We start from the raw sequence: 25,642 nt of genomic DNA on the forward strand, positions 1-25,642 counted from the left end.
TCTCTCCAGCATTTGGATATGAAGCAACTCTATGAAAAAAAATACTTAACATACTTAAACAAGACTTACATACATTCAACTATGACAGATAAAACTGAGGCAAACCCAAGGTCATTTTATGTGCCAGACATAAACTCCCACAGAGGGACTAAACCCTAGTCTAGACAGAAGGGAGAAGACCGCTGGACAGGGAAATACACTGACAGGAAATGAACATTCTAATGGGTGGTCCATCTTGTACTACTGTAACATAGTTATAAATAAGTAGCCATCAATGACCATGCAAATTCAAACCACAGACAACAACACATGATAACACATTCAATGCTAATGGCTGTAAAATAAAACAATTGTAACTGTACACTGTATCAAAAAAATCCACTGTGACGTTTAGTTACTTGTCTTGTCATAAAGAGAGCCATAACGAGCCTGCCAATCTTAATACATAATCCAGTGCTTAAGGTCCATGTACATTAGGTTTCCTTTGTCCTTTACAGAATGGAAGTAATTATATCACCAGTAGGCCCAACAAGTTCATTGCACTGTACTCCTCTTGGGTCAGAGGTTGTTGTAGAGTCTCAGGCTCTTGGGTCAGAGGTTGTTGTAGAGTCTCAGGCTCTTGGGTCAGAGGTTGTTGTAGAGTCTCAGGCTCTTGGGTCAGAGGTTGTTGTAGAGTCTCAGGCTCTTGGGTCAGAGGTTGTTGTAGAGTCTCAGGCTCTTGGGTCAGAGGTTGTTGTAGAGTCTCAGGCTCTTGGGTCAGAGGTTGTTGTAGAGTCTCGGGCTCTTGGGTCAGAAGTTGTTGTAGAGTCTCAGGCTCTTGGGTCAGAGGTTGTTGTGCAGTTGCAGGCTCTTCAGTCCACAGGATGAAACGGCAAGATTGATTCCTCACACTAAAACCCTTAAGGTAGTGTAGGTAGTGTCCATGCCTTACACTAAAACCCTTAAGGTAGTGTAGGTAGTGTCCATTCCTTACACTAAAACCCTTAAGGTAGTGTAGGTAGTGTCCATTCCTCACACTAAAACCCTTAAGGTAGTGTAGGTAGTGTCCATTCCTTACACTAAAACCCTTAAGGTAGTGTAGGTAGTGTCCATTCCTCACACTAAAACCCTTAAGGTAGTGTAGGTAGTGTCCATTCCTTACACTAAAACCCTTAAGGTAGTGTAGGTAGTGTCCATTCCTCACACTAAAACCCTTAAGGTAGTGTAGGTAGTGTCCATTCCTTACACTAAAACCCTTAAGGTAGTGTAGGTAGTGTCCATTCCTTACACTAAAACCCTTAAGGTAGTGTAGGTAGTGTCCATTCCTCACACTAAAACCCTTAAGGTAGTGTAGGTAGTGTCCATTCCTTACACTAAAACCCTTAAGGTAGTGTAGGTAGTGTCCATTCCTTACACTAAAACCCTTAAGGTAGTGTAGGTAGTGTCCATTCCTTACACTAAAACCCTTAAGGTAGTGTAGGTAGTGTCCATTCCTTACACTAAAACCCTTAAGGTAGTGTAGGTAGTGTCCATTCCTTACACTAAAACCCTTAAGGTAGTGTAGGTAGTGTCCATTCCTTACACTAAAACCCTTAAGGTAGTGTAGGTAGTGTCCATTCCTTACACTAAAACCCTAAAGGTAGTGTAGGTAGTGTCCATTCCTTACACTAAAACCCTTACGGTAGTGTAGGTAGTGTCCATGCCTTACACTAAAACCCTTAAGGTAGTGTAGGTAGTGTCCATTCCTTACACTAAAACCCTTAAGGTAGTGTAGGTAGTGTCCATTCCTTACACTAAAACCCTTACGGTAGTGTAGGTAGTGTCCATGCCTTTACACAGGTGTCTCTAGTTAAGTGCCTATTCCGTCCTCGTGAAGTTAAAGTGGATCAGTTGAAGGTAACTGTATTGACCAGATCAAGAGGCTGAGTAGTGCTCCCTATAAACGTTCATGTACTTTTTCACCATCATCCAATTGCTGTGAAGGCTACTGCCAAGAAGTTTGAGAAAATGTTCTAGAATATGGTGGGAAAAGAGTTCCAAAAACTGCCACTGTGTAACTGTACAGACCCAAGATCCGCGACTTCCGACCTTCAGCCTCAGGCAAACGGGTTGTCCGACCGGAGTATGGTGGGTGTCACCGTCTCGACGTCGTGGTAGCTGTTCTTGCCGTTCATGTGTTCGGTGTGCCCGTCGATGCTGTAGCAGCGATGCACCTCCGTCAGGGATGACGCCACGTATGAGGCTGAGCGGAAGACATCTGCGTGGGCAAAGTTACTGCCAAACTGGATCCTCTGCTGGTTCCAGTGCCTTCGCAAAACACCTTGGACCTGGAAGAAAGAAAGTCCCATCGGACAACAGTTTACATTGCTCCAACGTGTAACTTTATCAAAGTAATTATGGTTGCATCAGCTCAGCTTTCTGACATAGAGTTAGTTCAGAATAACGTAATATCCCGTCTTACCTCCCCATTGAAGAAGCAGAAGATGGTGGCAACCAGGAGACCCTGAGGATAGAAAGAGGATACTTCAACACAAAGAAGATAACACTAACCAGCTTGGGACACTACTCTAACTGAACTTCTAGAGTTGACTTAGAAGTTCTAGAAAGTCTCTAGAGTTCTAGACATTTGAGAATGTTCTAGAGTTGTCCTACCTGGTAGTGCATGAGGATGTTCATAATATAGTCGTAGATCTCCAAGGCGAAGCGTCCCTGGGGTTTGTAGGGGAACAAGACAAACTGGATGCCCAGGAGAGGGACTAGGATCAGGGTGGCTCTCACAGCCTTCATGTAGAGGCTAGATTCAGCTTGATGGGTCACCTAGAATACAATGCAACTTTATTAGTCCATTTGTTACAGCAAATAGAGGAAATTATCTTCTGCTTGTTGGTGGATTACCTTCAGTTTGGTGATGAGGACACGCACAATGTTTAACAGGAAGAACAGATTCACCTGGAGAGAGAGGGGGAGGGAGGGATGGGGAGGGGGAGAAGAGACAGAGAGAGACAGAGAGACAGAGAGAGCCAGACAGAGAGAGAGAGAGAGAGGAGAGAGGAGAGAGATTTTGGAAATAAGCCAATGTGTCCAATGAGTCCTGCCAGAGACATGTCCATTATGTCCAAAGTAAATGTACTTAAAATCCCACCCAGAGTATAAAGGAGACCTGAAGTTGATGACGGTTCTGTTTACAGTGATCACACAAGGGGAAGAACAGGGATGGTCATAAACGTTAGTTAATGTACTTGGAATTGTGGCTTAAAGAAGAGCTCACCAGCAGGGCAGCACAGATGGGACCATGGATAATGTAGAGGAGGGAAGTGTTGGAGCTGATCCAACAACTGTGGAGGAGAGAGGGAGATGCCAAGAGATATTTGACTCATGTGGACAACATGGCTTATCCATGAATTACTGTATGTGGCAGAGAATGGCATACTTATCAAAGACCAGAGAGAAAGATATCAAAATACTTACTTATCATTGTAGTAGTAGCTTCGTGCTATTGCATGTATCAATGCAGGTATGAGTGGAAATCCTGGGAGATTATTCAATAATTGATTTTAATGGATGACATAATGGACAAACAACTGTAATTCAACTCTAGAAACGTCCCTTAAAAAGGCAAGTGTTGTTTAATCGTGTAATAGTTAGTGAATGGTTTCATTAGTTAATAGTTTTGTCGTAACTTCACGTACCCCATCCAAGCAGGTAGTACCACATGAGGTGTTGTTTCTCGGCGAACACAGCCACGACGATGAGTGTGTGCAGGTAGATGCCCTCACACAGCATCCAGAAGTAGTTACAGCCAAACAGGTACAGGTGAATAAACATGATCACCTTACAGCTCACCTGGTGGGGGGTGGGGTAGCAGAACTTGTATCAGCTTGGAATATCCCCGGTCAGGGTCAACCAACAGTCTATGGTTGAGTAGACATTTTTGTCTACTGAGCTTGGAAATGCTTTGCTCATTATTTACATCCTAAGTTAATTATGTTGTTGTGAAACAGGTTGGGACCTTTAATATATAAACCTTATATATTAAATATATATTTACACCTTTAATATACACTACTGTTCAAACGTTTGGGGACACTTAGAAATGTCCTTGTTTTTGAAAGAAAAGCACATTTTTTGTCCATTAAAATAACATCAAATTGATCAGAAATACAGTGTAGACATTGTTAATGTTGTAAATGACTATTGTAGCTGGAAATGGCTGATATTTTATGGAATATCTACATAGACCTAAAGAGGCCCATTATCAGCAACCATCACTCCTGTGTTCCAATGGCACGTTGTGTTAGCGAATCCAAGCTAATCCTCAACTGGCAGCTTCAATAAATAGTACCCGCAAAACACCAGTCTCAACGCCAACAGTGAAGAGGTGACTCTGGGATGCTGGCCTTCTAGGCCAATGAGTGTCCAAACAGTATCGGCTTTTTAGGTCCTCCAATAATCGGTATCGGTGTTGAAAAATCATAATCGGTCAACCTCTAGTCCAAACCTTTGACTGGTACTGTACATGTACAGTATAATTAGTGTTGCTTTGCATACTGACAGGGTTGTACTGTACTAGTCCCTGGTTGTTAGTCATCATACTGACAGGATTGTACTGTACTAGTCCCTGGTTGTTAGTCATCATACTGACAGGGTTGTACTGTACTAGTCCCTGGTTGTTAGTCATCATACTGACAGGGTTGTACTGTACTAGTCCCTGGTTGTTAGTCATCATACTGACAGGGTTGTACTGTACTAGTCCCTGGTTGTTAGTCATCATACTGACAGGGTTGTACTGTACTAGTCCCTGGTTGTTAGTCATCATACTGACAGGGTTGTACTGTACTAGTCCCTGGTTGTTAGTCATCATACTGACAGGGTTGTACTGTACTAGTCCCTGGTTGTTAGTCATCATACTGACAGGGTTGTACTAGTCCCTGGTTGTTAGTCATCATACTGACAGGGTTGTACTGTACTAGTCCCTGGTTGTTAGTCATCATACTGACAGGGTTGTACTGTACTAGTCCCTGGTTGTTAGTCATCATACTGACAGGGTTGTACTGTACTAGTCCCTGGTTGTTAGTCATCATACTGACAGGATTGTACTGTACTAGTCCCTGGTTGTTAGTCATCATACTGACAGGGTTGTACTGTACTAGTCCCTGGTTGTTAGTCATCATACTGACAGGGTTGTACTAGTCCCTGGTTGTTAGTCATCATACTGACAGGGTTGTACTGTACTAGTCCCTGGTTGTTAGTCATCATACTGACAGGGTTGTACTGTACTAGTCCCTGGTTGTTAGTCATCATACTGACAGGGTTGTACTGTACTAGTCCCTGGTTGTTAGTCATCATACTGACAGGGTTGTACTGTACTAGTCCCTGGTTGTTAGTCATCATACTGACAGGGTTGTACTGTACTAGTCCCTGGTTGTTAGTCATCATACTGACAGGGTTGTACTAGTCACTGGTTGTTAGTCATCATACTGACAGGGTTGTACTAGTCCCTGGTTGTTAGTCATCATACTGACAGGGTTGTACTGTACTAGTCCCTGGTTGTTAGTCATCATACTGACAGGGTTGTACTGTACTAGTCCCTGGTTGTTAGTCATCATACTGACAGGGTTGTACTGTACTAGTCCCTGGTTGTTAGTCATCATACTGACAGGGTTGCTCTGCACTAGTCCCTGGTTGTTAGTCATCATACTGACAGGGTTGTACTGTACTAGTCCCTGGTTGTTAGTCATCATACTGACAGGGTTGCTCTGTACTAGTCCCTGGTTGTTAGTCATCATACTGACAGGGTTGTACTGTACTAGTCCCTGGTTGTTAGTCATCATACTGACAGGGTTGCTCTGTACTAGTCCCTGGTTGTTAGTCATCATACTGACAGGGTTGTACTGTACTAGTCCCTGGTTGTTAGTCATCATACTGACAGGGTTGTACTGTACTAGTCCCTGGTTGTTAGTCATCATACTGACAGGGTTGTACTGTACTAGTCCCTGGTTGTTAGTCATCATACTGACAGGGTTGTACTGTACTAGTCCCTGGTTGTTAGTCATCATACTGACAGGGTTGTACTGTACTAGTCCCTGGTTGTTAGTCATCATACTGACAGGGTTGTACTGTACTAGTCCCTGGTTGTTAGTCATCATACTGACAGGGTTGTACTGTACTAGTCCCTGGTTGTTAGTCATCATACTGACAGGGTTGTACTGTACTAGTCCCTGGTTGTTAGTCATCATACTGACAGGGTTGTACTGTACTAGTCCCTGGTTGTTAGTCATCATACTGACAGGGTTGTACTAGTCCCTGGTTGTTAGTCATCATACTCACAGGGTTGTACTGTACTAGTCCCTGGTTGTTAGTCATCATACTGACAGGGTTGTACTGTACTAGTCCCTGGTTGTTAGTCATCATACTGACAGGGTTGTACTAGTCCCTGGTTGTTAGTCATCATACTGACAGGGTTGTACTGTACTAGTCCCTGGTTGTTAGTCATCATCCTGACAGGGTTGTACTGTACTAGTCCCTGGTTGTTAGTCATCATACTGACAGGGTTGTACTAGTCCCTGGTTGTTAGTCATCATACTCACAGGGTTGCTCTGCACTAGTCCCTGGTTGTTAGTCATCATACTGACAGGGTTGTACTAGTCCCTGGTTGTTAGTCATCATACTCACAGGGTTGCTCTGCACTAGTCCCTGGTTGTTAGTCATCATACTCACAGGGTTGTACTGTACTAGTCCCTGGTTGTTAGTCATCATACTGACAGGGTTGTACTGTACTAGTCCCTGGTTGTTAGTCATCATACTGACAGGGTTGTACTGTACTAGTCCCTGGTTGTTAGTCATCATACTGACAGGGTTGTACTGTACTAGTCCCTGGTTGTTAGTCATCATACTGACAGGGTTGCTCTGCACTAGTCCCTGGTTGTTAGTCATCATACTGACAGGGTTGTACTGTACTAGTCCCTGGTTGTTAGTCATCATACTGACAGGGTTGCTCTGCACTAGTCCCTGGTTGTTAGTCATCATACTCACAGGGTTGCTCTGCACTAGTCCCTGGTTGTTAGTCATCATACTCACAGGGTTGCTCTGCACTAGTCCCTGGTTGTTAGTCATCATACTGACAGGGTTGTACTGTACTAGTCCCTGGTTGTTAGTCATCATACTGACAGGGTTGTACTGTACTAGTCCCTGGTTGTTAGTCATCATACTGACAGGGTTGTACTGTACTAGTCCCTGGTTGTTAGTCATCATACTGACAGGGTTGTACTGTACTAGTCCCTGGTTGTTAGTCATCATACTGACAGGGTTGCTCTGCACTAGTCCCTGGTTGTTAGTCATCATACTCACAGGGTTGCTCTGCACTAGTCCCTGGTTGTTAGTCATCATACTCACAGGGTTGCTCTGCACTAGTCCCTGGTTGTTAGCCACCGCTGTCAACCAGATGATGGTGATGACTGAGTTCAACACAAATGAAAAAAATAGGTTTTTGTGGAGCGTTATCCTCTGGCAGCTTAGACTCCTGGTAGGGAAAGAAAGAAAATATCCTTATGTTGAATGGACAACAATGAAAGATGGAACAATGTTTACCATCTTTATCGAGTTAAACTCCCTACAACTCCTTATAATTACATTCTCCCAACATAATTTATGACGCTTGTGTCGTTAATGCCTCCTTATGAGTAGGCCAGTATGAATGAGTTTTTCCTCCTTCTTCCATAGAAAATAATTCAATTATTCAATCTAAAGTAAGAAAAACACCATATTTCTATATACACTGCTCAAAAAAATAAAGGGAACACTAAAATAACACATCCTATATCTGAATGAATGAAATATTCTTATTAAATACTTTTTTCTTTACATAGTTGAATGTGCTGACAACAAAATCACACACAAATTATCAATGGAAATTAAATTTATCAACCCATGGAGGTCTGGATTTGGAGTCACACTCAAAATTAAAGTGGAAAACCACACTACAGGCTGATCCAACTTTGATGTAATGTCCTTAAAACAAGTCAAAATGAGGCTCAGTAGTGTGTGTGGCCTCCACGTGCCTGTATGACCTCCCTACAACGCCTGGGCATGCTCCTGATGAGGTGGTGGATGGTCTCCTGAGGGATCTCCTCCCAGACCTGGACTAAAGCATCCGCCAACTCCTGGACAGTCTGTTGTGCAACGTGGCGTTGGTGGATGGAGCGAGACATGATGTCCCAGATGTGCTCAATTGGATTCAGGTCTGGGGAACGGGCGGGCCAGTCCATAGCATCAATGCCTTCCTCTTGCAGGAACTGCTGACACACTCCAGCCACATGAGGACTAGCATTGTCTTGCATTAGGAGGAACCCAGGGCCAACCGCACCAGCATATGGTCTCACAAGGGGTCTGAGGATCTCATCTCGGTACCTAATGGCAGTCAGGCTACCTCTAGCGAGCACATGGAGGGCTGTGCGACCCCCCAAAGAAATGCCACCCCACACCATAACTGACCCACCGCCAAACCGGTCATGCTGGAGGATGTTGCAGGCAGCAGAATGTTCTCCACGGCGTCTCCAGACTCTGTCACGTCTGTCACGTGCTTAGTGTGAACCTGCTTTCATCTGTGAAGAGCACAGGGCACCAGTGGTGAATTTGCCAATCTTGGTGTTCTCTGGCAAATGCCAAACGTCCTGCACGGTGTTGGGCTGTAAGCACAACCCCCACCTGTGGACGTCGGGCCCTCATACCACCCTCATGGAGTCTGTTTCTGACTTTTTGAGTAGACACATGCACATTTGTGGCCTGCTGGAGGTCATTTTGCAGGGCTCTGGCAGTGCTCCTCCTTGCACAAAGGTGGAGGTAGCGGTCCTGCTGCTGGGTTGTTGCCCTCCTACGGCCTCCTCCACGTCTCCTGATGTACTGGCCTATCTCCTGGTAGCACCTCTATGCTCTGGACACTACGCTGACAGACACAGCAAACCTTCTTGCCACAGCTCGCATTGATGTGCCATCCTGGATGAGCTGCACTACCTGAGCCACTTGTGTGGGTTGTAGACTCCGTCTCATGCTACCACTAGAGTGAAAGCACCGCCAGCATTCAAAAGTGACCAAAACATCAGCCAGGAAGCATAGGTACTGAGAAGTGGTCTGTGGTCACCACCTGTAGAACCACTCCTTTATTGGGGGTGTCTTGCTAATTGCCTATAATTTCCACCTGTTGTCTTCCATTTGCACAACAGCATGTGACATTTATTGTCAATCAGTGTTGCTTCCTAAGTGGACAGTTTGATTTCACAGAAGTGTGATTGACTTGGAGTTACATTGTGTTGTTGAAGTGTTCCTTTTATTTTTTTTGAGCAGTGTATTTCTATATAATTTAAATCAGTAGTGGGGAATGCTCTAAGTGAAGATTGTGTTCGTTTTTTATGATCATGTTTTGTAATTTAGTATTTTATTGGGTTTTGTGTTGATATGTGTGTTTATATTGTGCAGGGCTCATTTGAAAAAGACACTTGGTCTCAATATGACACCATGTTAAAATAAAGGTTAATGAAATTAAATATATAACAGGAGCATACTTATGGGCTAACAGAGTAACTTACTTGAAATGGAAAAATATTCCCAATGAGAAGAACAATGACGTCAGCGACAGTCCATGTCCAATCAGAACCAGGTAGTAGAGATTCATCGCTGTCTGAGAAAGAATACACCATGTCAACCTAACATGCATTACAATATAATATCCACAACATAACTACATTAAAAAGCTTATCAAAAGGTCACTTGTCTTACCACTCTTCCTGCACTGGTGTATGCCGTACATTTGGTGTAGTTTGTCCATGTCCTGTTGCTCTCCGGGTGTAGAAACCAATTACCCGTTTCACTGCACACTTTGGATGCCATTTCTGGTGATTAGAAACAGAAGGTGAGTGATGTAGTGCATCAACCAACGTGAGTCAACAGAAGAGTGGACAGGTGTGACACTTGCTCATCTCAGCAATCAACACAGCATTAATTAAAAAAGAACGATATCCATTAATGAGAATAACTTTCATCCCTTTATCCATACTAAAATGAACGTTGAAAACAGCAAAGGACATTTCTCTAAAAGCCTAACAGAGAATAGCCAGGCTGACTCGTACATTACCTTATACAGTCATACAATAATCTCTGTTCAATGTCGTTGGGTTGGAGAGACCAGCCAGATTGCAAAATACAGACCTGCTGTGTCAAAGTCTTGGAAGTAGTCTGGACAGTGTTGGTTTGTAGTGAAGCCTGCCTCTGTGTCCTCCCAGCACAGCCAGCCATCCCACGTCCTGTTACAAACTGGCCCTGAGTGAAGGGACACAACAACACAGGCAGTTTAAAGGGATACTTCGGGATTTTGGCAATGAGCATGCAAGCAGATACCCATAGTCATCACGCTAACGCTAGTTAGCATTGGCTCGCGAAACTACCTCTAACTTCCTTCATACTGCACACATAATAATGGTATCCACAAGTTCATCTGACTCTAGGGAAATAGATTTAGCCAAAATCCAGAAGTATCCCTTTAAGCAAACTCTAGGAGGTCAGTTCCTTAGAAGGTGCTATTCACTGGGGTTAGGACCATTTCAGTTAAGACTGAGGATTGTTTCAAATTCAAATTGAATATGCTAAGAGTAAATTGAAATTCTCTACGATGCAAATCATGAGATTGAAATTGAACAAATGAGCTACCTGCACCACACCACCCTTAAGGGACCCTTACCTATTTTGTTGTGTTTGTCGTTTTTCATGATCTTCTGATAGCACTCAAACTGAGCAGTGACTATGGTGTTCCTGGTGACACCGATGTCGTGGTAGACGTTCTGGGTATGGTGCTGCTGGGAGTCATTCCCCTCAGGGCTCGCCAACACACACAGCTGTGAAAAAAATGGCTAACACTCAGAGGAAACGATACACTCACGGACAGAGTATTTTAGAATATCAAACCAAATCAAGAGAGTGAAAGTGTGGATATGAGTTAAATATGAGTTATGATCATGTTTTAACGACTTTCAAGAGCAACCATATTCACTCTGCATGACACAGTGAGTTTATAAAAGGCATATCGAGGACAAAGGGTAAATGACTTCACAACTTGGGTGAGTATATTACCTCAGTGACAGAACACAGCAACAGAAGTGAGAATATGCCGTTAGCATCCATCCTGGCTCTGCTGTCAACGGGTCCTGGAGGAGAGATAGAGACAGGTCAGCAGGTCTGTGAACAGTGGAAGGGGTTTTACTGAGAGGAAAATTTCACTCCCAGCCAAGCGAACTGCTATCTACGGCTCAGAGCCAAGACTGCTTGCAATAATCCCCCTATCGGTCTCAGAGAGAAACAGGGAGAAGAGGGAGAGAGATCACAGTCATAATAATACACTAAAACAAGTTTTTTTCAAGAAGACCTTTATAGATGGATCTAGATGAACCATTCATATGATTGAATGCTATGTCACTCATATGATAAATTAATTACATTATTATCAATGACATTGTCACTTATATGACTGTTATGTCCAGGGGCGCAACTTTCACTGTGGACAAGGGGGACATGCCCCCCCCACACATTCTGAAATTGTATTTTTGTCCCCCAGTTTTACCATTGGAATGTGATACAAAACGAGGCAACGGTCTGCTTTAGGCCCATGCGTAAAACAAATATTAATGTCCCCCCTCACACACTTCTAAAACCAAAGTTGCGCCCCTGCTTATGTCACCACTGACATAGCCAACTACCTTATCACATCCATGTCAGTAAACAAGATGTCTGAGTCTATTTCCAAATACACTTGTTTTGGTTTGAAAGCATTAAAGAGACACGTGTTGATGTGATGAAGCCATCAATCACACAGAACTGAACCCAGAACCGGCCCCTTTGATCCTTTCCTCAATAATAAATCACACATGGAGGTGCAGCCCAATAGCATCTGTGAAGGGAACAGCACCAACTGACAAACATACTACCCGTAAACCTAAGATACCGTACATAGCGAGTAGTGGGTAATATAAATCTTCTATCACATACATTCAGGTCCAGAACTATTTGGACATTGATCAAGTTATTATTATTTTAACTGTCAACCAAAGTTGAAATCAATTCATGAATATAACCTGAAAGGGCAGATTTTCAGCTTTAATTTGAGGGTATTTACCTCCAAATCGGGTGAATGGTGTAGGAATTACAGCACTTTTGATATGTGACCCCATTTTAAGGGACCAAAAGTCATTGGAATATTGGCTGCTCAGCTGTTCCATGGCTAGCTGTGTGTTATTCCCTCATTAGTTCATTTATAAGTAATCAGATGAAAGATCTAGAGTTGATTTCAAGTGTGGCATTTGCATTTGGACTCTGTTGCTGTTAACCCTCAACATGAAGTCTGTCACTGCCAGTGAAGCAAGCCATCATGAGGTTGACATTTCAAAACAAACCCATCAGAGAGAGAGCAAAAACATGAGGTGTGGCCAAATCAATGATTTGGTACATTCTGAAAAAGAAAGAACACACTGGTGAGCTCAGGAACACCAAAAGGCCCGGAAGACCACGGAAAACAACTGTGATGGATGACAGAATCATTATTTCCCTGGTGAAAAGAAACCCCTTCACAACAGTTGTCCAGATCAAGAACACTCCACATGAGGTAGGTGTATCTGTGTCAAAGTCAACAATCAAGAGAAAACTTCACCAGAGTAAATACAGACGGTTTAGCACCAGATGTAAACCACTGGTAAGCCTCAAAAACAGGAAGACCAGATTAGAGTTTGCCAAATAACATCTAAGAAAACCTGTACAGTTCTGGAACAACATCCTATGGACAGATGAGACAAATATCCACTTGTACCAGACAGATGGAAAGAGAAGAGTATGCAGAAGGGAAGGAACTGCTCATGGTCCGAAGCATACCACCTCATCTGTGAATCATGGTGGAGGGGGTGTTATGGCCATATATGGCTGCCAATGGAATTGGTTCCCTTGTATTCAGATTCAGCCAAATGCTTCAAAACTCATTGGACGTCGCTTCACAGTGCAGATGGACAATGACCCGAAGCATACTGCGAAAGCAACCCAATGCTTTTTTAAGGCAAAGAAGTGGAATGTTCTGCAATGGCCAAGTCAATCACCTGACCTGAATCCAATTGAGCATGCACTTCCCTTGCAGAAGGCAAAACTGAAGGCAAAATGCCCCAAGAACAAGCAGGAACTGAAGACAGCTGCAGTAAAGGCCTGGCAGAGCATCAGCAGAGAAGAAACTCAGCATCTGGTGATGTCTATGGGTTACACACTTCAGGCAGTTATTGACTGCAAAATATTTTTTTAAACTCACAATTTAATTTATGATTATGTTAGTTTGTCCAATGACTTTGAGCCCCTAAAATTGGGGGGTCACATATAAAAAGTGCTGTCATTTCTGCACCGTTCACCCGATTTGGAGGTAAATACCCTCAAATTAAAGTCACATTCATTATTTAATTTCAATTTAATTTATTTTCAACTCCAATATGCTGTGTTTCCTTCCAAATCCATTGTGGTGGCGTACGGAGCCAAAATGATAATAACTTAGTCAATGTCCAAATATTTATATAAATCCACAAGGATCTGGGCTACTCAAACTCCCACCTCTGGATATTAATGCATTAGCTATCTTTTTCTAAAACAAAAACAGAGCTAGCGACGGTCGTTCCCCAAACATGCAGCGTCAGGTTTAAACCATCAGCTTGGCAATAAGACAAAAGCACTTCTCTTCTCTGAAGCCAAGCAGAATAACAGCAGGCCCAACCATGATAACCTTGTGCCCTTCCTGAAGCACCAGGGAGGAACAGCAGGGAGGGGCCTGAGAGACATGTCAGGGTTTCCTCTCCAAGCTTTCCTGGGTCATAACATGAAGGGTTGAGTCGGCCAACACCCCAAAGGTTCTACAGTACCAAATTAATGGAATTCATGAGGGGGTGAGGAGAGAGAGAGCTTGGCAGAACCAAGGAAACATGGAGGTATTTACCCCCCTCCCCCCTACCATCCTCTCTCTCTCCTTCTCCTCTCCCTGTCTCTCTCTATCCCTCTCTCTCTTTCTTCCCCCTCTCCTTCTCACTTTCCTGCAGTAGCCCCATCCCAGCCCTCCTAAATCAGGAAGCACTTGTCAACCCTCTGACAGTTTGTTTAACTTATGTCCTTCTCCAACAGACCCCTGGAAATGTACCCAAACCTTTCCACTGTCCAACACACTGGTCACCACACAGTGCTTTCTCTCTTAAAGGGGCACTTCAGGGGCACCAAGCCCATTCCACTGTGTAGCTCAGACACCTGAAGATGAAAGTGTTGTTGCACTCGTTTTGTTACAGCATGCCCTGCAACCAGTGCTTGACTTGGACTGAAATAGGTGCCTGTACTGTTGATATTTAGATGCAGGAGCTCCACAACACTGTTGAGGTAATGTTCTATATGAAGAACAGGAGCTCAAGCAGTAGAAACGTTGAGGTGCCGGTACTCAGCTCCGGTGAGCTCCTGCCCAAGTCAAGCACCGCCTGCATCTGTATAGTATTGAAATAAGATAAACCTTTTGTCAGTGTGTGTGTGTGTACTCTCACATCTCATCTCTTTGGAATGGAATCTTTTCACATCAATAAATTGCAGCAAAACCAATCACCAATGTGTGTACATTTTACATGGTGCTGCTTCTGAAGTCAGAACCAAAGCCTTCTATCAATCTGTTTAGACTGACCATGGTGCTTTTGTAACCACGTAACCATGGCAATGAGACGTTTGCCAGCAGACATCTGCAGTCCAGACTATTTCGTAACAGGCAGTGTGCGCCATTCAGCAGGCATCAAGAAGTGTCTTCCAGACATACTCCAAACTGTCTGAATCTCCCTGACAACAGCTAGTGAAGGTTCTATTACCCTGAGAAGGACCAATGTCATCATAGAACAGTGAAGCTGCGCAACTTGCCAACCAGCCAATGTGTGGCATTGTAATGCTCAAAAGAAAGAACATTAAAATAACAAGATGACAAGTTGGTAGAAAAGCGATGAAACTTCTATAGTATCACCTCGTGTGTGAAGGATATGGCCGTTGATATGTGTTATTTCCTTTGTCCATATAGTCTCCCTGCCTGTCGTGAAGTTTTCTTTCTAGAAGTGCATATATTCCTGCCGTGCTGCATCACACCATGGCCAGCCCTGTCTATCTAAACCATATTATCCCTTAGCATTTCGTCATTTTCAAACTCCCTCTTACATAAAAATGCAGATAACAACAACAACAAAAACAGCAACAGCAACAGGGTAGGAGTGGACGTAAACCGTGATGTTTAAACAACTGTTCTTCAGAGGAACTCTGCATGGTTGATCAAGCTTTATTAGCTCTTGACCCAATCTTAACAATCAACAATATACTATCACTTTATTATCATTAGGCCTATTTGTGTAGACAGTTTTATTCTGATCCACCTTGATACCCTACCCAAACCCAATCAGAACCAATTCCAGAAAGAGACCAGAAATGATTCCAATCTGTCATTCTGCTGGACTGGAATTCATTAAAATGTGTCTTACCTTACTGAGAAATGTCGCCTTCAAATGAGAAGAAAATAGCGAATTCTGCTTTTCCCGACCCTTTTCCCAGAGCCCAATAGTCCGGTTGTCCGTTCACTAATGGTTCAATCCAGTGTGCTCTACGGTAAAAGCGAGGAGAGGAGCTCGAGCTTCAAATTGAAATTGATCCACTACGGTGGCATCCTGTGACATCATCACAAACCGCCTCTTCCTTCCGAGGGTCTCATCCCCTTTTGGACTGCTGATGTCAGAATGCCCTCAGTCTGGCTCTGATTTAGACTATTTTACATCTCCATATTCGTTGGGAGTGTCACATTTCGACTACAATTGAATTAGGCTAACCGACATTTTCCAAATTTGATAGGCCTATACACATTTTTTAAATGATCAAATAAGCTAAAAACGTCTTAAATATATATAGTTTAATGTAACCTAAAACATATACTTTACTTACTTGATCCATCTACCCATTTCTTTGACCAAAAATAAGCGCACACTTTTTTCTCCTTGCTTAAAGTCCAATACTGCCTCTCTGTGGGGTAAACATGGAACGGCAAGGGACACAAACACGCACATACTGTAGAGACACTCTTAACACACACATTATTTGTTGTTGTATTGTTTGAATGTTATTTTATTTTGTATTTATATATCGTTGTATTTAACATTTGTGTGACTGTTTTTTAAATGTATTGCATGTTTTACCCCTGGAGGAGTAGCTGCTGCTTCTGCAAAAGTTCATGGGGATCCAAATAAACAAGTTGAGCCACATTAGTTGACTTCCATGTTTCTCTCTGAATGTTGCATCCTCCTGAACAAACCCCAGGTTTAAAATATTAATTATAAACTGGGTTGTTTGAACCTGAATGCTCAGTTTTTATTTTACCTTCATTTAACTAGGCAAGTCAGCTAAGAACAAATTCAACTTTTCAATGACAGCCTAGGAACAGTGGGTTAACTGCCTTGTTCAGGGGTAGAACAACAGATTTGTACCTTGTCAACTAGGTGATTTGAACTTGCAACCTTTCGGTTATTAGTTCAATGCGCTAACCACTAGGCTATGCTACTGCCCCTGATTGGCTGACAGCCGTGGTATATCCGACCGTATAACACGAGTATGACAAAACATTTATTTTTACTGCTCTAATTACATTGGTAACTAGTTTCTAATAGCAATTAAGGCACCTCAGGGGTTTGTGGTAGATTGGCCGTGGTATGTTGGCCAACCTCCGTGCCTTAGTGCTGAATTATAATGCAGTTATAGAGGGTATCCATAAGAGACGGGATCTCTGTTAGATACAGATATTGGAACTGGCAAGGAAAAAAGACAACTTGAAATCACTGAAAGCTGATGTGAATATTTGTTTGTACAGTATACTTGCTTTCAATTGGCACTACTTCAAGTAGCCTAATCAATTCCACTCACTGAACCATCTGTAGCCTACACAGAAGTTGAATGACCATGACACTGAATCAAAATCCACTGCAGAAAGGTAACCTATTTCATGGTCTGCCAGTCATTGTAGAGAGTCATTTCCTGAACCCAGACACAGCTTTGATCAATTTTGACCCATTTCATTCTTGGGATGAAAATGTACAAATTAACAAGTGGCATTACATGTCACTCCAAGGGGTCTTTGAGTCTAAAGGCAACTAAAAAATCCTTAACTTGTGTGAAGCCTACTTAAGCAAAGGGATTGTAATGCAAAAGGAACTGAGAAAATGATTAGTGAAGCTCTGATTGTGTTTCTGATGTTTCTAAGGATAAGAGACAAACTCATTAGCTCTCTTACGGGATAACTCAGATTAAAGTATGAAATGAACGTTTCATATTTATTTTAATGACATTGCTCACTGGGTTTGACACAATAGCTATTTCAAAACCCTTAAATTATCCTTATTAAAGGGCGCTCAGCCATTGCTAAGCATCTATAAAATCTCTTAGAACACAACCACTGGTCATTAAATCAGCCATAAAAAAAATGTCTTGTTTTCAGCTGTTGCTCCATGACATTAAAACACCCAATTATTCTGCTGCATGAAGTACTTCTTTGATTCACTTCATTCATCCATGTAATTAGTGGTGCAAATCTCCGCTCACATGCGTGTTCTCTGTACCGACTTCATTGCTAACACATCAACAGGGCCATGTTCTAGAAAAATAACGCAGTGGTACAGGCTGGAGAAGTGGTGAGATGTTTTCATACACTGTTATTATTGGATGTAAGGTTAAATGTGGAGGTGCTGAGAGACCCTTTACGAAGCCATACAGGGAAGGTAGGTCTCTCGTGACAGATTGTTATGTTAACATAAAAGGAGTCGCTGGCCAGTGCACAGGAGATTTGGTTCTTGGTTCTGAGATTAGGCCTTCCAGGACTTCAGGAGTAAAGAGCATTTGAGCGATATTTCCCTGGAATGTTGAGAATAGATTCTGGAAGCCATGAAACCTGTCAATCAACATGGTCAAGAAGAGTAGAGTGCATTTAAACTAGGCTGTCCAACCAGCATACAGCCTGAGGGCAAAACAATCAAAACCAGAATCCAGAAGTGTCAGGTGTCAGGGAGTAACACAAAACAAAGCTCTTCTTGTATTCTGATATGGTTTTAAACTTTTATCGACTCACAGATTGGAACCATTACTTCTGAAACTCTAACCCCACATCCTCAGTCAATCTCCTGGGAGCTAAAGGTACCTTCTATATTTTTTATTAAACTAGGCAAGTCAGTTAAGAACAAATTCTTATTTACAATGACAACCTATCCCAGGCAACTCATGGTCAATTGTGTGCCAGCCTATGGGACACCCAATTATGGCCAGATGTGATACAGCCTGGATACAAACCAGGGACTGTAGTGACACCTCTTCCACTGCAATGTAGTACCTTAGACCGCTGCACCACTCGGGACCTATACCAAGTCTGGCAACCATGAAGCATCATTTTGACAAGCAGTGCACGACATCTGGGCCCTGGTTAAACATAAGCTGGCTGAGACATCTGCCTGCCAGGGACATAAGCCACAGAGTGTGGCACATGCCACCCCCATCCACTGACTCAAGCTGAAGGAAAATGAGCATGTTATTTATTCATGGTAGAATAGATACACTGACAGTTGGCACAGTCAGACAGACAAGTGAATCACTTCCTCACTAGAAGTGTCTCCTATATGTGACAAATCGTTGCTGTGTCGCCTCAGGACAGTGTTCTCAGAAGCACTGGTGCTTCAACTGTACCTGTCACCTAGACTGTTATTAGAATCCTGTCTACGGAGGGATTGAGGGAGGAAGAGAAGGGAAGACCATTAGACTGTTATGAGAATCCTGTCTACGGAGGGATTGAGGGAGGAAGAGAAGGGAAAAGACTATTAGACTGTTATTAGAATCCTGTCTACGGAGGGATTGAGGGAGGAAGAGAAGGGGGAAAGACTATTAGACTGTTATCCTGTCTACGGAGGGATTGAGGGAGGAAGAGAAGGGAAGACTATTAGACTGTTATCCTGTCTATGAACAACCACCTAAAAGAAAGCCATTCCCAAACCTTGCGTAACAAAGCCATCACCTAAAGAGAGATGAACCTGGAGAAGAGTCCCCTAGGCAAGCTGGTCCTGGGGCTCTGTTCACAAACATAAACACACCCCACAGAGCCCCAGGACAGCAACACAATTAGACCCAACCAAATCATGAGGAAACAAGAAGATAATTACTTGACACATTGGAAAGAATTCATAAAAAAACGGAGCAAACTAGAATGCTATTTGGCCCTAAACAGAGCGTACACAGTGGCAGAATACCTGACCACTGTGACTGACCCAAAATTAAGGAAAGATTTGACAATGTACAGACTCAGTGAGCATAGCCTTATTATTATTATTCTGTTAGTCACATGTCTGTGGAACTTGTTCAGTTTATGTCTCAGTTGTTGAATCTTGTTATGTTCATACAAATATGAAAGTAAACTCAGTTGACAGTGAGTGTTTATTATTTACTTCACTTGCTTTGGCAATGTTAACATATGTTTCCCATGCCAATACAGCCATTAAATTAAAATTGAGAGAGAGAGAGAGAGAGAGAGACATATTTGCCTAATTGGTATGGTTATAAAACAGCTAAGGGCAAAAATCAATCAGTCAATATAAAACGTGGAATGCGAATAAATTGCCTTCAATATTATAACTAACACACATCCCTATGCTTTCACTGACTAACTGAGTCTCATTCCTAGAACATCTCAGCCACTCCATTAGTTACACAGGGTGTGTGTTTATGGGCATAAATCAATGATTGGTTCGACACGAAAGACCATCACAACAAAATCTGAGGAGAGCCTGCAGAACTAATGAAGGGTGAGAAACGTATCTATATTTAGCCAGCGTCTCTAACATGCATAATGAAAACATGCAAGAGGCACTTTAAGAAATTCCAGAAAGTGTGCATGTGTGTGTGTGTGTGTCTGTGTGCATGAGACACTCCAATCAACAGAGCTCTGTATGGAGAGTCAGTAACGACAAGCATCAGTCATATCAAGATACATCAGGAATGACATGACACAGGACACATACCCTCCATCCATCAAACCACAGTACAATCACGAGCCTGTGGCGTCTGTTAGTGGGAGGGTTATTTTACATAAAAAGAAGGCATGTGTAATATGTAATACATTTAGCATAGTGTGCTTTATTCATAGAAAACCCATCTGACTGATGTTCCAAGTTACAGAACTAATGTAACCTAAACCTACACGGAATGGAAATATTGTACCATAAAACCTACAAGGTTCAGAACCCAGACCATCGACATGACTCAAAAGTCAAGGCCCTGTTTGCCACTGAGTATTAGCTTAGAGGAACACCAATCTTTATGCTCGAGACCAGACCAGGTCACCAGGCTAGCATTGCTCACACGTCATTAACATGGTCACATTAGAATCCAAACTGATGTGCTCCTCATATTGAAGACTGTTAGCTCCCCCATCGTATGTTCTGTCCCCTTATACATGTCTCTCAGACACAAACAGCTGTTGTTTCAACGCTCTGTGATCACTCAGCTTTCAGGGGAAATGACCATTTCAGCTCATTACCACAATAACGTGAATATGTCCCACGGCTCCTCTGACACTGAGGAAGTGGAGAACAAACTGGTTAATGGAACTCCTAAGGAGAGCCTATGATCATTCTAACAATAGTGTTCTAATTATTCAATTCCCTTTGTTATTTATTAACATTTCCCAGACTGCTTTGCGTGTTGCTTGTCCACATTCCATCCTTGCAGCTTTGAGGGACACACAGCTTTATTTTTATTGCAATTGTTCTGATTGTTTTTTAAAGGTGAGAGGGACACAGGTTTGACAGTAACAAAATGCCCTATGGTCTCTCGTTCCACCCCAGTATTATTACTCATAGATATGGTGTTGAAGGTTTGCAGGCTGAAACTAAAATACATTGATTACTTATGAATGAATTTGTGAAGGTGATTTGAAGGGAACCATGATTGATGTTGAAAGGTTATGAAAGAGTAGGTAACCGGTTCTGAACAAAATGATGTAAAGTGTTTTAATATGGAAATGGTCAAACATCAAGGTGGTAGGTGCCTCTGGCTGTTTCCCTCCATGACAAATTACTGTAATCGTTCAAAACCAGAAAAGTACATTCCTCAGAATTAAAGTCAATGAACTATTTGAGAACATTCCCAATGTTAAACCATTTCCAGAACGTTCCCAGAACATTACCAAAATGTTTATTAAACGTAACCATGTTTGAACTTTTAGGAAACGTTCTGTTAATGTAATGAAATACCAAGAAAATAACGTTATTTTGTCAACTTACTTAAATGTGCTGAGGATGTTCCAAAGCCAAGCAACTATTCTGCACCATTCCCAGAAAGTTGTGGGAAGGTTGTATACAAAATAACCATAGGACAACCACGCTCTCACCAAGCTCTAAGAAACATATGGTTCTCAGAACGTTATGTGCTAGCTGGGCTGCCATGCATTCCTCTGTGCCAATGGGGTTAAATAGACAGAGAATATTATTTGACCTCAACAGACAGCACTCACTGAAACCCCACATCAAAACAGAGAGGAAGGGGAAGTGACTCTTAGAAAGCACCTCTCATTCTCTGTCATCTGAGTGGCAGCGGAGGGGCTTTCTAAGAGCTTATTGGCTACTGGCTATATACAGTGCATTCAGAAAGTATTCAGACCCCTGCAATTTTTTCCACATTTTGTTACGTTACAGCCTTCTTAAATTGATAAAATATTTTTCTCCCCTCATCAAGCTACACACAATACCCCATAACGACACAGCAAAAACAGGTTTTTAGAAATGTTTGCAAATTTATAATAAAAAATAAAAAAATACCTTATTTACATAAGTATTCAGACCCTTTGTTATGAGACCCAAAATTGAGCTCAGGTGCATCCTATTTCCATTGATCATCCTGGAGATGTTTCTACAACTTGATTGGACATGATTAGGAAAGAGACACACCTGTCTATGTAAGATCCCACAGTTGACAGTGCATGTCAGAGCAAAAACCAAGCCATGAGGTCGAAGGAATTGTCCGTAGCGCTCCGAGACAGGATTATGTTGAGGCACAGATCTGGGGAAGGGTACCAAAAAAGTCCTGCAGCATTGAAGGTCCCCAAGAAAAGTGGCCTCCATCATTCTTAAATGGTAGAAGTTTGGAACCACCAAGACTCTTCCTAGAGCTGGACGCCTGGCCAAACTGAGCAGTCAGGGAGAAGGTCCTTGGTCAGGGAGGTGACCAAGAACCCGATGGTCACTCTGACAGAGTTCCTCTGTGGAGATGGGAGAACCTTCCAGAAGGACAACCATCTCTGCAGAATTTCACCAATCAGGCCTTTATCGTAGAGTGGCCAGACCGATGCCACTCCACAGTAAAAGGGATATGACAGCCCGCTTGGAGTTTGCCAAAAGGCACCTAAAGGACTCAGAACCTTGAGAAACAAGATTGAACTTATTGGCCTGAATACCAATTTTCTCGTCTGGAGAAAACCAGGCACCGCTCATCACCTGGCCACCACCATCCTTACAATGAAGCATGGTGGTGGCAGCATCATGCTGTGGGGATGTTTTTCCAGAGGCAGAGACCAGTCACTTTATCTACATGTAAATATGACTTTAATTACCTGGACTAACCTGTTCCCCCACACATTGACTCTGTACCGGTACCCCCTGTATATAGCCTCCACATTGACTCTGTACCGGTACCCCCTGTATATAGCCTCCACATTGACTCTGTACCGGTACCCCCTGTATATAGCCTCCACATTGACTCTGTACCGGTACCCCCTGTATATAGCCTCCACATTGACTCTGTACCGGTACCCCCTGTATATAGCCTCCACATTGACTCTGTACCGGTACCCCCTGTATATAGCCTCCACATTGACTCTGTACCGGTACCCCCTGTATATAGCCTCCACATTGACTCTGTACCGGTACCCCCTGTATATAGCCTCCACATTGACTCTGTACCGGTACCCCCTGTATATAGCCTCCACATTGACTCTGTACCGGTACCCTCTGTATGTAGCCTCCACATTGACTCTGTACCGGTACCCCCTGTATATAGCCTCCACATTGACTCTGTACCGGTACCCCCTGTATGTAGCCTCCACATTGACTCTGTACCGGTACCCTCTGTATGTAGCCTCCACATTGACTCTGTACCGGTACCCCCTGTATATAGCCTCCACATTGACTCTGTACCGGTACCCTCTGTATGTAGCCTCCACATTGACTCTGTACCGGTACCCTCTGTATGTAGCCTCCACATTGACTCTGTACCGGTACCCCCTGTATATAGCCTCCACATTGACTCTGTACCGGTACCCCCTGTATATAGCCTCCACATTGACTCTGTACCGGTACCCCCTGTATATAGCCTCCACATTGACTCTGTACCGGTACCCCCTGTATATAGCCTCCACATTGACTCTGTACCGGTACCCCCTGTATATAGCCTCCACATTGACTCTGTACCGGTACCCCCTGTATATAGCCTCCACATTGACTCTGTACCGGTACCCTCTGTATGTAGCCTCCATGTAGTAAATACTTGAACACTTGTTTTTCTTAAAACATTGTTGGTTAAGGGCTTGTAAGTAAGCATTTCACCGCAAGGTCTACTACACCTGTTGTATTTGGCGCATGTGACAAATACATTTGATTTGATTTTGATTTGATTTGAGACTAGTCAGGATCAAGGGAAAGATGAATGGAGTAAAGTACAGAGAGATCCTTAATGAAAACCTGCTCCAGGGCACTCAGGACCTCAGACTGGGGCGAAGGTTCACCTTCCAACAGGACAACGACCCTAAGCACACAGCCAAGACAACACAGGAGTGACTTCGGGACAAGTCTCTGAATGTCCTTGAGTGGCCCAGCCAGAGCCTGGACTTCAACCCAAGCGAACATCTCTGGAGAGACCTGAAATCAGCTGTACAGCGACACTCCCCATCCAACCTGACAGAGCCTGAGAGGATCTGCAGAGAAGAAGGGGAGAAACTCCCCAAATACAGGTGTGCCAAGCTTGTAGCGTCATACCCAAGAAGACTCAAGGCTGTAATCGCTGCCAAAGGTGCTTCAACAAAGTACTGAGTAAAGGGTCTGAATACTTATGTAAATGTGATATTTTAGTTTTTTTAAATTATACATTTGCAAACAGTTCTAAATGTTTGCTTTGTTCCTTTGGGATATGGTTTGTAGATTGATGAGGGTGAAAAAACAATTGAATCTATTTCAGAATAAGTCTAACGAAACAAAATGTGGAAAAAGTCAAGGAGTCTGAATACTTTCCCAATACATTGACTGGTCAAGGCAGCTGCAGGTAGCCTAGTGGTTAGACTGTTGGACTAGTAACCAAAAGGTTGCAAGATCAAATCCCTCAGCTGACAAGGAAACAATCTTTCTTTCTGCCCCTGAACAAGGCAGGTAAACCCCTGTTCCTGGGCTGTCATTGAAAATAAGAATTTGTTGTTAAATGACTTGCCTAGTTAAATAAAGGTCAAATACTGTGGAGGTGCTGGAAACAAGACTTTGTTCCTGAAATTAGGGTCCCAGTAAAGCCTTGGTGCATGTCTTTGTTTTAGAGAGAGTGGAGGATGTCTTTGTTTTAGAGAGAGTGGAGGATGTCTTTGTTTTAGAGAGAGTGGAGGATGTCTTTGTTTTAGAGAGAGTGGAGGATGTCTTTGTTTTAGAGAGAGTGGAGGATGTCTTTGTTTTAGAGAGATTGGAGGATGTCTTTGTTTTAGAGAGAGTGGAGGATGTCTTTGTTTTAGAGAGAGTGGAGGATGTCTTTGTTTTAGAGAGAGTGGAGGATGTATTTGTTTTAGAGAGAGTGGAGGATGTCTTTGTTTTAGAGAGAGTGGAGGATGTCTTTGTTTTAGAGAGAGTGGTGGATGTCTTTGTTTTAGAGAGAGTGGAGGATGTCTTTGTTTTAGAGAGAGTGGAGGATGTCTTTGTTTTAGAGAGAGTGGAGGATGTCTTTGTTTTAGAGAGAGTGGAGGATGTATTTGTTTTAGAGAGAGTGGAGGATGTCTTTGTTTTAGAGAGAGTGGAGGATGTCTTTGTTTTAGAGAGAGTGGTGCATGTCTTTGTTTTAGAGAGAGTGGAGGATGTCTTTGTTTTAGAGAGAGTGGAGGATGTCTTTGTTTTAGAGAGAGTGGAGGATGTCTTTGTTTTAGAGAGAGTGGAGGATGTCTTTGTTTTAGAGAGAGTGGAGGATGTCTTTGTTTTAGAGAGAGAGGATGTCTTTGTTTTAGAGAGAGTGGAGGATGTCTTTGTTTTAGAGAGAGTGGAGGATGTCTTTGCTTTAGAGAGAGTGGAGGATGTCTTTGTTTTAGAGAGAGTGGAGGATGTCTTTGTTTTAGAGAGAGTGGAGGAAACGGAAGGAAACCTTGGTTGCTTGTTTCTTTAAAGTCCTTTATTTTTCTCTCTTCTTGATTTATTTGTTTGTTTCTTCCCTTTTCTCTCTCTTTCACATTTCTCTTTAGAACTGGCAACTTTCTTACTTTCTTTCTGTCTTCAGAAGTGTATTTTTTTGGCATTGGATGGTGTTTAGACGCTCCAAACGACTCCAACAGACTCTAATC

The 25,642-nt window shown here is 42.9% G+C and overlaps 1 protein-coding gene across 1 annotated transcript; it reads right to left on the reverse strand.

The window, feature by feature from the left end:
* Positions 1 to 1,611: 1,611 nt before the first annotated feature.
* Positions 1,612 to 15,711, reverse strand: LOC110527248 (calcitonin gene-related peptide type 1 receptor). Its single transcript, XM_036982269.1, has 14 exons — positions 15,531 to 15,711; positions 11,098 to 11,171; positions 10,709 to 10,862; positions 10,180 to 10,290; positions 9,751 to 9,863; positions 9,561 to 9,652; positions 7,372 to 7,498; positions 3,669 to 3,822; positions 3,448 to 3,508; positions 3,248 to 3,314; positions 2,875 to 2,928; positions 2,632 to 2,796; positions 2,441 to 2,482; positions 1,612 to 2,306 (listed from the first exon to the last, which is right to left on the reverse strand). The coding sequence occupies exons 2-14, from the start codon at positions 11,146 to 11,148 to the stop codon at positions 2,076 to 2,078; spliced, it is 1,422 nt and encodes a 473-aa protein (XP_036838164.1). The 5' UTR covers positions 11,149 to 11,171; positions 15,531 to 15,711; the 3' UTR covers positions 1,612 to 2,075.
* Between the last annotated feature and the right edge of the window lie 9,931 nt (positions 15,712 to 25,642).

The sequence above is a fragment of the Oncorhynchus mykiss genome, chromosome 7 (assembly GCF_013265735.2).
Source record: "Oncorhynchus mykiss isolate Arlee chromosome 7, USDA_OmykA_1.1, whole genome shotgun sequence".
NCBI classification, from domain to species: Eukaryota; Metazoa; Chordata; class Actinopteri; order Salmoniformes; family Salmonidae; genus Oncorhynchus; species Oncorhynchus mykiss.